Raw genomic sequence first — 16,356 nt, forward strand, 5'->3', positions numbered from 1 at the left:
GACATGCGGGTTCCACGGATTCATGAGGTTGTATCCATTCTCGTACACGTCCATCCGCTCGATACAATTTGCAACGAGACTCGTCCGACCGGTCAACGTGTTTCCATTCATCAACAGTCCAATGTCGGTGTTGACAGGACGAGGCGAGGCATAAAGCTTTCTGTCGTGCAGTCATCAAGGGTACACGAGTGGGCCTTCGGTTCCAAAGCCCATATCGATGATGTTTCGTTGAATGGTTCTCACGCTAACACTTATTGGTGGCCCACAGTTGTAATCTGCAGCAATTTGCAGAATGGTTACACTTCTGTCACGTCGAACGATTCTCTTCAGTCGACGTTGGTCCAGTTTCTGCTGGATACTTTTCCGATGTCGGAGATTTGATGTTTTACCGGATTCCTGATATTCACGGTACACTAGTGAAATGGTCGTACTGGAAAATCCCCACTTCATCGCTACCTCGTAGATACTGTACCTCATCGCTGGTGCGCCGACTATAGCACCACATTCAAACTCAGTTAAATCATGATAACCTGCCATTGTAGCAGCAGTAACTGATCTAACAACTGCGCAGACACTTGTCTTATACAGGAGTTGCCTACCGCACTGCCGTATTCTGCCTGTTTACATATATCTGTATTTGAATACGCATGCCTATACTTGTTTCCTTGACACTTCACTGTAGTAGAGGAACATTTTGGAGGCGATTCTCACTTGTAGGAGCACGACAGTTCACTCCACCATGATGTGGCCTCTTTGGGGCTATAGTTTGTGAATAATAAGACCCCTAGTCTCCTCTGATTCCAGAGGTGAACCCAATGGATTACCTTTCTGATGAGTTAGAACATCGACCTACTTTAGTTTCGGCGGTCGAGGAAGAATGTGTTGATATTTCTGCACAGAAGAAACACCTGTCACTGAAAATGTCCCCAGTAAAGTTCAAGCCGTCAATACAGTGAAGTACACACCCAGTATTAGAGTCCATTGCTAGCTGTACGGATACTTTTGATGAGATAGTGTATAAAGACGGAGTTAGGACCAGGACTGACCGATTCCGGCGTCCTAGCATTTCAGTTTTGCGAGCCAACACTAAGGAGGATTACCTCCATTCTTCGCTGAGGCCACCTGGCCTTCGGCTGTGTAGCGGCTCGGATGTGCTCCCCGACCGAGCCTCACTGCACTAGCGAGTATTTGTTTAGGTGCATGCGGCGTTGTGTAGTAATGTGATTTAGATCGACCCGAAGCACGATGGCTCTTTCGTACCGAAAGGTGGCTATCAAATTTACATTACAAACTCAATACATCCGACCCGAAGCATTTGAACAAGAATGCTTTTTGCGTTACGTGGTGCACTTAGAAGAACAAGGTCTGCTAGGAATTCATCTGTCCATTGTCTCTATCATGGTTGACCTCAAGCTCATAGACGTGGTTGCTTGTGATAGCCCGATACACAAATTCACCGAATGCTTCCGCTTTTGGCATTCTCAAAGGAACGTGTGTGTGGTGACGGTTGATCATGCTGGTGCGAGAGGTCTGACTGTGCGCGTTTACGAACTCCCTTTGAAATCCCCACTGCCGCGGTCATACACGCTTTACGACCGTATGGCACAGTTCTTAGCCATGTGGAGGAAAAACATATCCCATACCCAACAGAGTGCGTCATGATCGTATTGAGCTCCGAAAACACATACTTTATATTTGTCCATCGGTGGATGCCGCTCAGTCGTCATTTACGACGGACAGCAGAGGACCTGCTCCGGTTGCGGACAAGGACATGTTCGCTTACACTGCCCTCATTGACATCTCGTCCAGGTATCTCATGTAGCCGCAGATGATCTCATTCCCTCTCACATATTTGGAGGCACTGAGGAATGTTGTGGGTGTCGACCACAACCTGCCCTCATCTCTGGTGCCTGTTTGATTTTGTTCCCAATTCTCTACTGCAGCAGTCACATTCGATCCAGCAGCATCTCCATCCTGTCACTACACAACTATGTCGCGGTCAGGAGCAAATGACGGCACAGTCAGCTCTTCACGAGGATAGTACAGAGCCTAGACCCACTTCTTATGGGGAGACGGGCAACGCAAACAGAAATGCCAGAAAAGGAATAAGACGAGGAGTCTGCTCACAGAAAAAGGGCTGCACGAGAGAAGTGTGCAGCCAGAGGACGAGTATGACCCCAGTATGTGACTGCCAGCTGGATTAATCGCAGCCACTCTCGTCACGCAGCTGCCACAGCCCGACCTGGAGCACAAAACGCGCGGCTGTGAGACGGAGTTTACTGAGCAGCAGGACGATGCCACCATCGCGGGGACTGGCGCACGCCAACGGGCGAGACGTATCCCAGTACTCACTGGGAGACTGGGCTAATGACGTGGAACTGAACGACGTGATACAGGAGACAGACGATGCCCCTCGCCGGCGCTACGTTGCACGTGCTCCGTACGCACAGCGACCTACAACTTGCGTGTCGACCGCCCTGGTAACGGGACGGCGATCAGACCTCGGTTATGGTCACACCGTGACCGTTACCAGCCCATCTAATTAACTGTACTGTCACAAGTATACCGCATAGGTACCTGTAACATCAACGGCATTCACACCTCGGTAAAGGTATAAATGTTCAGGGATACGCTACGGGCGCGGGCATGGATATTGTTTTCCTCCAAGAGGTGCGACCTGACATAAGATTAGACTTTTAAGGTTTTTTTTCTTTTTGGTCATCAGTCTTCTGATTGGTTTGATGCAGTCCGCCAAGAATTCCTCTCCTGTACTCAACGAAAGGATAACGTTCTACGTGTCGGGGCGTCGAGTGTCAGAAGCTTGAACGTGGTAGGGAAACTAGAAAATCTGAAAAGGGAAATGCAAAGGCTCAATCTAGATATAGTAGGGGTCAGTGAAGTGAAGTGGAAGGAAGACAAGGATTTCTGGTCAGATGAGTATCGGATAATATCAACAGCAGCAGAAAATGGTATAACAGGTGTAGGATTCGTTATGAATAGGAAGGTAGGGCAGAGGGTGTGTTACCGTGAACAGTTCAGTGACCGGGTTGTTCTAATCAGAATCGACAGCAGACCAACACCGACAACGATAGTTCAGGTATACATGCCGACGTCGCAAGCTGAAGATGAACAGATAGAGAAAGTGTATGAGGGTAATGAAGGGTAATGCAGTATGTAAAGGGGGACGAAAATCCAATAGTCATGGGCGACTGGAATGCAGTTGTAGGGGAACGAGTAGAAGAAAAGGTTACAGGAGAATATGGGCTTGGGACAAGGAATGAAAGAGGTGAAAGACTATTTGACTTCTGTAACGAGTTTCTGCTAGTAATAGCGAATACCCTGTTCAAGAATCACAAGAGGAGGAGGTATACTTGAAAAAGGCCGGGAGGTACGGGAAGATTTCAATTAGATTACATCATGGTCAGACTGAGAGTCCTAAATGAGATACTGGATTGTAAGGCGTACCCAGGAGCAGATATAGACTCAGATCACAATATAGTAGTTATGAAGAGTAGGTTGAAGTTCAAGACATTAGTCAGGAAGAATCAATACGCAAAGAAGTGGGATACGGAAATACTAAGGAATGACGAGATACGTTTGAAGTTCTCTAACGCTATAGATACAGCAATAAGGAATAGCGCAGTAGACAGTACAGTTGAAGAGGAATGGACATCTCTAAAAAGGGCCATCACAGAAGTTGGGAAGGAAAACATAGGTACAAAGAAGGTAGCTGAGAAGAAACCATGGGTAACAGAAGAAATACTTCAGTTGATTGATGAAAGGAAGGAAGTACAAACATGTTCCGGGAAAATCAGGAGTACAGAAATACAAGTCTCTGCGGAATGAAATAAATAGGAAGTGCAGGGAAGCTAAGACGAAATGGCTGCAGGAAAAATGTGAAGACATCGTAAAAGATATGATTGTCGGAAGGACAGACTCAGCCTACAGGAAAGCCAAACAACCTTTGGTGACATTAAAAGCAACGGTGGTAACATTAAGAGTGCAACGGGAATTCCACTGTTAAATGCAGAGGAGAGAGCAGATAGGCGGAAAGAATACATTGAAAGCCCCTATGAGGGTGAAGATTTGTCTGATGTGATAGAAGATAAAACAGGAGTCGATTTAGAAGAGATAGGGGATCCAGTATTAGAATCGGAATTTAAAAGAGCTTTGGAGGACTTACGGTCAAATAAGGCAGAAGGGATAGATAACATTCCATCAGAATTTCTAAAATCATTGGGGGAAGTGGCTACAAAACGACTATTCACGTTGGTCTGTAGAATATATGAGTCTGGCGATATACCTTCTGACTTTCGGAAAAGCATCATCCACACAATTCCGAAGACGGCAAGAGCTGAAAAGTGCGAGAATTATCGCACAATCAGCTTAACAGCTCATGCATCGAAGCTGCTTGCAAGAATAATATACAGAAGAATGGAAAAGAAAATTGAGAATGCGCTAGGTGACGATCAGTTTGGCTTTAAGAAAAGTAATGGGACGAGAGAGTCAATTCTGACGTTACGGCTAATAATGGAAGCAAGGCTAAAGAAAAATCAAGACACTTTCATAGGATTTGTCGACCTGGAAAAGCGTTCGACAATATAAAATGTTGCAAGCTGTTCGAGATTCTGAAAAAAAGTAGGGGTAAGCCATAGGGAGAGACGGGTCATATACAATATGTACAACAACCAAGAGGGAATAATAAGAGTGGGCGATCAAGAACGAAGTGCTCGTATTAAGAAGGGTGTAAGACAAGGCTGTAGCCTTTCGCCCCTACTCTTCAATCTGTATGATTAATGAGGAGGTTCTACGCAGAATCGGAGAGGAAAGGAATATGTGGAAAACACTGATAAGGAGAAGGGACAGGATGATAGGACATCTGCTAAGACATGAGGGAATGACTTCCATGGTACTAGAGGGAGCTGTAGAGGGCAAAAACTGTAGAGGAAGACAGAGATTGGAATACGTCAAGCAAATAATTGAGGACGTAGGTTGCAAGTGCTACTCTGAGATGAAGAGGTTAGCACAGGAAAGGAATTCGTGGCGGGCCGCATCAAACCTGTCAGTAGACTGATGACAAAAAAAAAAAAAAAAAAAAAAAAAAACCTCACCTCTTCATTTCAGAGTATCACTTTCAATCTACGTCCTCAATTATTTGCTGGACGTATCCCAATGTCTGTCTTCCTCTACAATTTTTGCCCTCTACAGCTCTCTCTACTACCGTGGAAGAGATTCCCTCATGTCTTAAAGATGTCTTATCATCCTGTCCCTTCTCCTTATCAGTGTTTTCCACATATTCCTTTCCGATTCTGCGCAGAACCTCCTCATTGCTTACCTTATGAGTCCACCTAAGTTTCAACATTCGTCTGTAGTACTACATTTCAAATGCTTCGATTCACTTCTGTTCCGGTCTTTCCATAGTCCATGTTTCGCTACCATACAATGCTGTATTCCAGACGTACAGTCTCAGAAATTTATTCCTCAAATTAACGCCGATATTTGACATTAGTAGACTCTTCTCTATCCAGGAATGCACTTTTTGCCATAGCCAGTCTGGTTTTGATGTCCTCCTTGCTCCGTCCGTCATTGGTTATTTTACTGCCTAGGTAGCAGAATTCCTTAACTTCATTGACTTCGTGACCATCAATCCTGATGTTAAGTTTCTCGCTGTTCTCATTTCTACTACTTCTCATTACCTTCGTCTTTCTTTGATTTACTCTCAGTCCATACTATGTACTCATTAGACTGTTTATTCCGTTGAGCAGATCATGTAATTCTTCTTCACTTTCAAAAATGGCTCTGAGCACCATGGGACTTAACATCTGTGGTCATCAGTCCCCTAGAACTTAGAACTACTTAAACCTAACTAACCTAAGGACATCACACACATCCATGCCCGAGGCAGGATTCGAACCTGAGATCGTAGCAGCAGCGAGGTTCCGGACTGAAGCGCCTAGAACCGCTCGGCCACAGAGGCCGGCTACTGGTTTTTGCAGACTACTTGTAACTACAATGTTGTCTCTTCAATCATAAACTAGCAAGTTGGTGTTTGGAGCTAACATCGCTATTGCTGGTAGTGCGCGAGAACCAGTAATAGACGTTGGCTACTGATGACTTGTGTATATGGACGGCGTTAACATCCTGAGCGTCAGGCCTGAAAATTGTGCACTAAACCACCAAAACTGGTAGCCATATACTAAATGACATCATAAGGATGGCTGTAGGTTGTAATGTAACCCATCCTTCCAAATTCCAGTTGTAGTCCACAATAAGCAAAGTCTTTTATGAAAAATTGGAGAGGAGCGAAGAATACAATAAACTTTCCAGTTTATATAGCTTTCCCTATAGAGTTGGCTCCAGTTCTTCTTGTGTAGGGGTCTGATTCTTGAAGATGAAATTCTCACATTATAGGTGCTCATGCTTGAATTGATCGAAATAATTTGCAGAATTTTTGTTGCTATGTTCATATATTTTGTCACATTTTAGTATACCATAAATTCTTTTGAATTTTCACATTAACAAAGCCGACATTACATCGTTCGCCCAAAGTACAAAAATACATCTAATCACATCAGATGCTTGCTTATTACTGTCTCATTCCGCAGAAATAGCAATATCCCAAAGAGTTTACAAATTTTCTTGAGAAATGAATTTCATTAGTTTTGATTATTATTTCACAAATGAATCCAGAAATGAATATAGTAAATGGTACTAGATTTCGTAGCTAATAATAGAAATTTTAAGCGTACCAAATAATTCGTAATTTCAAATATAGCTACAAAAATTATTTTATCTGTGCATTAAGAGCAACTACTTATCGATTGTAACATCGAAAATAAAGTAATTTCTTTTCATAAATTTTAGCTTGAAATACACTCCTGGAAATTGAAATAAGAACACCGTGAATTCATTGTCCCAGGAAGGGGAAACTTTATTGACACATTCCTGGGGTCAGATACATCACATGATCACACTGACAGAACCACAGGCACATAGACACAGGCAACAGAGCATGCACAATGTCGGCACTAGTACAGTGTACAGTGTATATCCACCTTTCGCAGCAATGCAGGCTGCTATTCTCCCATGGAGACGATCGTAGAGATGCTGGATGTAGCCCTGTGGAACGGCTTGCCATGCCATTTCCACCTGGCGCCTCAGTTGGACCAGCGTTCGTGCTGGACGTGCAGACCGCGTGAGACGACGCTTCATCCAGTCCCAAACATGCTCAATGGGGGACAGATCCGGAGATCTTGCTGGCCAGGGTAGTTGACTTACACCTTCTAGAGCACGTTGGGTGGCACGGGATACATGCGGACGTGCATTGTCCTGTTGGAACAGCAAGTTCCCTTGCCGGTCTAGGAATGGTAGAACGATGGGTTCGATGACGGTTTGGATGTACCGTGCACTATTCAGTGTCCCCTCGACGATCACCAGTGGTGTACGGCCAGTGTAGGAGATCGCTCCCCACACCATGATGCCGGGTGTTGGCCCTGTGTGCCTCGGTCGTATGCAGTCCTGATTGTGGCGCTCACCTGCACGGCGCCAAACACGCATACGACCATCATTGGCACCAAGGCAGAAGCGACTCTCATCGCTGAAGACGACACGTCTCCATTCGTCCCTCCATTCACGCCTGTCGCGACACCACTGGAGGCGGGCTGCACGATGTTGGGGCGTGAGCGGAAGACGGCCTAACGGTGTGCGGGACCGTAGCCCAGCTTCATGGAGACGGTTGCGAATGGTCCTCGCCGATACCCCAGGAGCAAGAGTGTCCCTAATTTGCTGGGAAGTGGCGGTGCTGTCCCCTACGGCACTGCGTAGTATCCTACGGTCTTGGCGTGGATCCGTGCGTCGCTGCGGTCCGGTCCCAGGTCGACGGGCACGTGCACCTTCCGCCGACCACTAGCGACAACATCGATGTACTGTGGAGACCTCACGCCCCACGTGTTGAGCAATTCGGCGGTACGTCCACCCGGCCTCCCGCATGCCCACTATACGCCCTCGCTCAAAGTCCGTCAACTGCACATACGGTTCACGTCCACGCTGTCGCGGCATGCTACCAGTGTTAAAGACTGCGATGGAGCTCCGTATGCCACGGCAAACTGGCTGACACTGACGGCGGCGGTGCACAAATGCTGCGCAGCTAGCGCCATTCGACGGCCAACACCGCGGTTCCTGGTGTGTCCGCTGTGCCGTGCGTGTGATCATTGCTTGTACAGCCCTCTCGCAGTGTCCGGAGCAAGCATGGTGGGTCTGACACACCGGTGTCAATGTGTTCTTTTTTCCATTTCCAGGAGTGTATCACGTACTGCGTTTACGTAATGGCTTGCCTTCCTTCGGTATTTGACGCTGGCGGTCGGTGCAGTCCATTTGGTGAACGTTTACGCCCCATCAGGGTCGACGAAATGCCGATAATGGACAGCATTCTATTCCGAGGTGACAGCGTTGTATCAAGGAAACGCGGTGCATTATACAGTGGACGGCGATTTTAACTGTGTTCTGCGCCCCGAGGACCAATACCCACACTTCGTCCCCTGACAAGCGTTGCACCCACTGATTCGGGACGTAGTGCTGCAAGACACGTGGGTCCTACAATACGGCAACAATCGCAGTACATGTACCTTATCGCGCACTCGGCCAGCAGCTTGGATACGTATCACGAGGGACCTGCACTGTGACAGTTGCCGCTGAGATGTGTCCAACGGGTTTCATCGATCACCAAGTTTCTATCCATGCCGTTAGCTTGTCTCGCCCACAGATAAGACGCAGTATGGGACCATGGAAACTGAACGTTTGCCACCTCTTCGATGAGATCTGTCGCTTTGAGAATGAGGTGACTTGGCGATGATTCCAACGGAGCCAACGATCTTACAGTTCCATATCGCTGTGGTGGATTAGTTGCGCCAATCCTCCTGCACGCAGGGGATTTATCGGCTATGGTAGAGATAATTTCGGCTAGCAATGGACGACTTCAGAATTTTGTTACGCGGCATTAAGGGAACTGTCAATGCAACCTGCCTCACCAGACCGTCAACGAAACGTCCACCGTATCGAAGTCCATTTGCTCCAACTGACTGCGGTGCAATTGGCAGGCGTCAAGACTGTCTTCATGGCGAATGAGCATCGTTGCATCACATGTACGAGAAAGACGTCAGCGAAACGCACGCTCATTACGCCAGTCAAAATGGCGGAGAGTAGCCAAACTGTGACACAAAAAGGTATTGCCCGATCATTCAGCCGATACTGTCGCAAATATTATGCCGAGAACTAAAGAAGTGATGTGGGACTGGCCTGCTACTTCCGGGGCACCGTTGTTGCGATGGATTTCGACTTCGTCGATCATAATTTTCTTTGTGTGGTCGTGGAAAACATAGGCCTCCGCAGCGGGTTTGTCGATGTAGTCCTGTGCTTGATTCACTTAGCACTTCGGGGTAATGGTGGATGGTTATCCATCAGAACCCCTTTCTACCGAGCTTCCTGTGAGGCAATAATGCCCCTTACCCAACGTTCTATTTCCAGTAGCACTCTAGAAAGCCCTGCATGGCGTTCGCCTGCGCTTGGAGACGATTTGTTTACGGACTGCGAGGTTCCGATGTTGTGCATACGCAGACGATTTCGCATTCCTTGGCAGGTCAGATGATGACATACAGACGGTACAACGATGGCTTCAACAGTATGGTACTATGGCGGGTTGTATCATCAGTCTGCGGAAGACTATACTTATGTGTGCAGGATGCTGGCCTTGGGACCGACAGTGCCCCTCAAAGTACCTGTACTCATATGTTACGTGGTACTCTTTCTCTGTCATATTCAACGTATTTCAGCGGTCATATATCGTCAGCTGTTACAAAAAATATGTGCACTGGTGCGACTCCCCACACCAACACATGATGGACATCTTTCAGCGGGCACGGTACGCCAAAGTCTACTTAGCCCCAAAATTAAACAATTTAGCCGATGCCCATTACGTTGCTTGAGACTACAAGCTGCATTTGGACATTTTGTGTGTGCTGAAGTTGATTATAAACTTCGTGAGACGTTTTGGCATTGCCCTCACATGAAGGTAGCGTAGGTCTGACCAATCTCAGAAACAGAGCACGGGCACAGTGGCCGACAATCACTACACCCTCCAGTCCCTGTCGGTCATATTTCACCGTCATTCAATCACATTAGAACGTTACCCGTGGACTATAGGTATTTGCTGGACGACCTGCATTCTACGCGATCGCCCACTACGAGGGACTGTCACCGCTAATGACAAAGACACTAACACACCAACGTCGTCGAATGACGCTCCCCTACCGTATGATGGAAGACAGTAGGGCGTGCGAGCCATCTTTCTACCCACGGAAGTGCGGGATTCATGGTCCTTGATAGTGAACGACAAATTCGCTAATCGGTAACGCTTGCACTCCATGCATCTGATCTACGCGCCTCTGTGTCCAGTTTGCGCAGTAACTGATTGTGACGCACATCGGCAGACATATGGTATGGCCGCTGCCCGTTGGCTGCTCACACAACGAATGCTTGCCCTACTCTTACAATGGCCACCCATGTCTGATTATTCTGAAGCTCTATTCCACCGGGGTACCGTCTACTTCTCAGCTGTCAGGACAAATGAGGTCAACTGTATTAAAGGAGTGGCGTTGTACTACTTTTTCCGCGACGGTGGCAAAGACGTGTTAGAATTTTGGCTGTTCCTGCCGGACAAACACGCTGGCATACAACGCCGAGCGAAATGCCGGTCCTCTTTTGCCAAGTATCTAGATTTGTTGACCTTCCGACTAGCTGGGATGTTCCAGGTGCGAGAAAAAATTGATGAGGATGGTTCTTGGTTCATGATCGATTTCATCTTGTGTACTCAGTGTACACTACTGCTCTTCATACGAAAAGACGACCTGGACGATCCTCACGCTCAGCTGTTGTAGGGCTTCCTTTACCTAGTTATTATGGTATTCACTTCGTAATTAAAACAAAAACAAACAAATACAGAAAACAAAAAGAAGAAGACAACTTCGTATCTTCCCCTTCAACTCCGGTTCCAGACCCACGAGCAGGGCAACACAGTGGCAAGGCCTCGGGTAGCGACCACTACCCCCTCTGCTGCCTTGCTCTAAGCCTCTCTCGCCCCCCATCCCCCCCCCCTTCTCAGCCATCCCTCTACCAAAAATAGTCGGTAACGTACGCTTGTGCGGTGGCACTCGACGCCGGAAGTAAGTCAGTTCGAATCCTGGCGGAGAAAAAATTTTCACTGCGCGTATTTGGTCGGTATGGGGAGGAGAGGAGTTGGCGCAAAGTTCCTGATCATCAGACTTCTTACCAGTGCCCTAATTTAAATACCAGATCTCCCCACTGTGTCTAATGAAGTGAAGGCATGTGACACTGGTGATAATGATCCGTCCGTCGGATGGGGAAGTTACGCTGGGCAGCTCCCTTGGTGCTATTCGTGGGTAGTAGGCTATGCTCCTGAGCCGGGTTTAACCCTCTCCCTTCTCTATCGACGTCATCATCATCGTCATCATCATCATCATCATCATCATCATACAACGCAAACGTATTCCACTCAACACATATACAATACATAGGTGTAGTATTACAAATAGTTAACCGTTTCGACTTACAAGGCCATTTTCAGACATTTACTATTTATTGTAGAACAAAAGCAATCTGATGCTTTTCATTATTATAATGTTCTATCAAGAACCGACGGAACATTCTGTTAACATGGTTACAAAAAGTTTTAATGGAGCATGTTATAAGCAAACAACTAAGGACTAATCATCATTATATCAGTGTACTCATATTTAAAGAGCGTTTAAATGTCGCTACAAAGTGTATCGTTTCATTTAAAAATGTAATTGCTTTAAAATCTCAGTCTGTTTGGTATTGTTACCTACACAATGTAACTGCGTGCGCCTAAGCTTGCTATTCTTTCCCAGAAATATCGATGACATATCTTCAACCATTAAAGAAATACAACGTCTGTAGTCTTTAGGTGGTTCAACTCGTCATGCGATTGGGATAAATCATGAGTAATGAGCTACTGAACAGAAATATATCTGAGTGAGAGAGGAACAGTCATCAGGGGCCGCGCGATGCGTTACGGGATGGCTTACGGAAGGTGACGCTGGGTGGTTCGTTTTGTTTCCAGGAGCCTGCGCAACAACCGGACGCGCATCCACCGGAACCTGTTCGTGGCGATGGTGGTGCAGGTGGTGATCCGGCTGACGCTGTACGCCGACCAGGCGGTGGTGCGCGGCGGAGCCGTCGCCGACCCCGTGCCCGTGACGCCCGTGGGCGGCGGGGGCGGCGGGGGCGGCGCCGCGGCGGCCGGGGACCGCAACAAGACGGCGGTGGGGGCGGCGGAGTCCACGCAGCCGGCGCCGGCGGCCCCGAGGACCGCCCACCGCCAGGGCATCGACAACACGGTCAGGCTCTGCCACTTCTTACTCTGTAATTCTAGACCGCATCTGTGCACCATTCGCGACTGGGACGGGAAAAGAGGGAAGTGGTACACAAAGTATCCTCTGCCACACACCATGAGATCGCTTGCATAGTACAGACGTAGATATAAACCTTCCGCCCAAAAAGGTTCGCTACAGATTTTATTTCCGACATATAAACCCAATAACTGCCGCAGCAGCTTGAATTGTCGACTGAGCAGCAGACGTGCATTGGAAGACTCAGTTTTGACTTGTCAAGTAGTGGGCATGCAACCATGGTGTGTCAGCGTTGTTGAATCACAAATCGCTTTGGAGAGAGATGTCTAAATCAAATGTTCAAGAGAGTCTCTGGGATTGTTTCAAAAAGAGATAAATATTGTGCAAAATTTGTTCCACACATCTTGGCCCCTCAACAAAATCAACAATATGTGGGGGCCTAGCACCACTTCATTGAAATGATAAGTTGGAGAATTACTTATTGGAAAAAAAATTATTACGGTGATTAGTCAGTTTTGTCATTACTAACGTACCATAGAACAAGAAAGTGGAGAAATTCACGTGAAGGCTGAACTGTTTGCTGCCACAACCTACACTCAAAACAGTGCGACACCTAAACTGAACAACACGCCAAAGGACGATTTTTCTGACAGTTGCACGTGGCTGTATGAAAGTTCTGTGCTTTGCATTCCAATGAGAGGAGACTGTATAGAAATCTTGAAGAACTAAAATCACCGTCTTAACGATCTTTTTTTTTTTTTTTAAATCCCGTCTCGTTACTTTGTGTACGGACAGTGTCGATGTCCTATACGTAAGAAAGGAAATAGCAATGATTGTTCAAACTACATAGGCTTAAGCCACTTTTAGCCGGTGTACTCTCTGCTGTTAACTATTGACTGAAATTTAAAGTTAAGCAACATTTAAGAAAAGATGAATTTCCAATCAGGAAAAGGAAAGGAAGCAGGGTACTGAAATGTAACTACCAATGACTTTAGGAAACAGAACTCAAATGAACAGGAAAATGTATACAACGTTCATTATTCTAGAGAAGAGATTCAAAAGAACAGGGTGGACGATACTCTTCGGAAAGCTGAAAAAGTCTGAAATTGGACTGGAGAGATAACAGATCGTTTCCCAACCTATACAGAAATCAGACCAGAGAAATGTACTTGTTAATGGCAGTAAGACAGGGGCTGGGGTAAGAAGAAGTGTCCGACAAGGATGCCCACTCTCTCCTTATTTATTTATAGGAATTACTGTACAAACAATCAAAATCAGCAGCAAAAATTGAAAATTAGTGGTAAAGTAACTAACTGCATCCGGTTTGATGACGATCTAGCAGTGTTAATTCATTCCCAAAAGGACATGCACTGTATGTTAAACATTTTAGTGTGATTCCTTGGTAACCATAAACTGAAAATATACGCACACAAGACTAAAATAACTGCGATGGATAAATTGAACAGACAAGTTATGACAGTCAATAATATAGGAAATTAAAAGTTAATGCAAATAAATGAATTATTATACTTGGTGAAGAAAATATCAGATGGCAACCAAATTACATGGTCAACGAGGAGGCCCTGTACCTCTAGTATCTAATGCTAATTGATTTGATTTGTCTTAGCACAGTTATTTACTTACATAAGTATCCAATGTATCGATATGTTCTCCGTCATGCTGTTAACACATTTCTGTATGCACCCAAGTCCTCCTCGACATATTTTTAAACATGTCCCGTGTTGTAGCGCGAAATGCATCCTCAAGAGGACTGCGCAGCTATTCGTTTGTTGCATAGCGACATGTAGATTCATGGGGCTTAATGACTCCCCGTAACGAATTGTCAGATGTGTTGAGGTCTCTATTTCTTGGTGACCATTTCAAGAGGGCTGGTGTTGCTGATGTGCCACGAAAGTATCCGCTAGGACAGTGTGGCGAAATTTGGCGTTAATTGGCTATGATGGCAGACGACCGACATGAGTGCCTTTGCTAACAGTTCGACACCACCTGCAGAGCCTCTCCTGGACTCGTGACGTTGTCGGTTGCACCCTAGACGACAGAAAACCGTGACCTGGTCGGATGGATAATAATTTCAGCAGGTAATAACTGATGGTAGGATTCATGTGTAGAGCGAAGCCTTGAACGTGAGCTGTAAACATGGCACCATGCAAGCTAGTGGTGTCTTCATAATATTTTGAGTCTCTTTTATGTTGAATGGACCGGGTGCTCTGGTCTAACCTGAGACCAGTATGTAACTTAATACCAGTTAATAACCAAAGCGTTTGTCCTCTAGTTCAGAGCCCTTGTCATCCTGTTGTCATTACAGATGTAACCAGAGCAGAAGATCTTACAACAGGAGGGAAAACGCGCATCTTTCTGTCGGGCCCCAGGGAACGCGCGAATATGGGGAAACGAGTAAGAGGATTAAGCAGCCGCGGGGAAACGATTGGAGTTAGAACTATACGATTTGCCATTTTCTTGTGTGTCATTTTCTTCTTGGTCAGATAGCTATATACAGCTGTGGGAGGGGGAGGGTGGAAGGATGGGGGAGTAATAATGTGTAGTCAGTGACTCCACCTATGCAACCAAGCCGTAATTCACAGCGATCACTTCGACGAGATGAACTCATTCCGACTGGGCACTGAACATTGAGGCACGCCCTCGTATTCCGACGGGAGGACCCGCTTTCGTCACCCCCGCCACTTCTCGTAGTGTGCTCTCCATACTTTGACGAGAGGGCAGAAGCATTTGAAGTTGTTACGTGACCTCTATAGTAATTGTGGATGAGATTTTCAAAATTTTGTTCACTATTGAACTCTTGCTAAAGATTTTACGCTGGAGGATTTAGTAATTTGCAGGGAGACTGACCCACTCTGCTGGTGCAGAGTTCAGTCACTTTTGCATTTTAGAGTTTTTTTTATATTAAATTTTCCGTTTGAAAGAAGTTTTAGAAATGACCATTAAGTTGACTTCAATATTTCTATTATTTCTGCCTCTCTTCCGTCCCTCCCCCCCCCTCTCTCTGTCTCTCTCTCGCTCTCTCTCTCTCTCTCTCTCTCTCTCTCTCTCTCTCTCTATATATATATATATATATATATATGTGTGTGTGTGGGTGTGTGTGTGACACTTCCTGTTGTAACGCCCCTTCGAAAAATTATAAATTACTGTGCTGGTAAATCTCTTACTCTCTTACGTTATTTGATTTTCAAACCGCTGAGTAAAACTGAACGTACTCACACATTTCTCTCTTTACTTATTCTGATCATTACTAAACTGACACTTTTTTTTTTTTTAGCGCAACTCAATCTGACTTTCAATAATCCCTACAAAAGAATGGCTCTGACTAATATAACCTGTACCTTTCATGAATCACTTACCTCACAAAAATCTTCGTTACTCGAACTACTGCAATACAGCGATTGCCAATACTGCCAGCTAAATAAAAGATTCTAACTACTGAAGGCACTAGCTGCTCATAGGCATAGTTAGCAAATGAAAGATTTTGATAGAGAACAAAATGGTATTTACCTTAATACTGTTCAAAAGTCATCATATATATATATATATATATATATATATATATATATATATATATATATATATATATATCAGTTCATGACATACATCTTTACAAATTTCCAGATCATCCGCTTATAGCAACCTCTCAAAACTCTGGCATCTCTCTCTCCACATCCACCACTGCTGGCGGCTCACCTCCAACTGCGCAACGTTCAGTTTTGCTCAGCTGTTTGAAAATCAAATAACGTAAGAGATCTACCAGCACAGTAATTTACAATTTCTCTAAGGGGACTTTACACTGTCACTGTTTCGTCCGCAAGAAAGAAAGGTCTGCGAACACTGTGAACGTAAATGGCACAAATCACAATTAGCTCCTATGAATCTCTTTCATATT

General features: G+C 45.7%; 1 protein-coding gene across 1 annotated transcript in view; it reads left to right on the forward strand.

Moving 5' to 3' along the window:
* LOC124777479 (PDF receptor-like) overlaps positions 1–16,356 on the forward strand; it is a gene marked incomplete at its 3' end in the record, with an annotated part of 233,679 nt that overhangs the window by 137,740 nt on the left and 79,583 nt on the right. The window contains exons 5-6 of the mRNA XM_047252914.1: positions 12,155–12,269; positions 12,372–12,431. Coding sequence (XP_047108870.1) covers positions 12,155–12,269; positions 12,372–12,431 — 175 coding nt within the window. The remainder of the gene's footprint in view (positions 1–12,154; positions 12,270–12,371; positions 12,432–16,356) is intronic.

The sequence above is a fragment of the Schistocerca piceifrons genome, chromosome 2, assembly GCF_021461385.2.
Source record: "Schistocerca piceifrons isolate TAMUIC-IGC-003096 chromosome 2, iqSchPice1.1, whole genome shotgun sequence".
NCBI lineage: Eukaryota > Metazoa > Arthropoda > Insecta > Orthoptera > Acrididae > Schistocerca > Schistocerca piceifrons.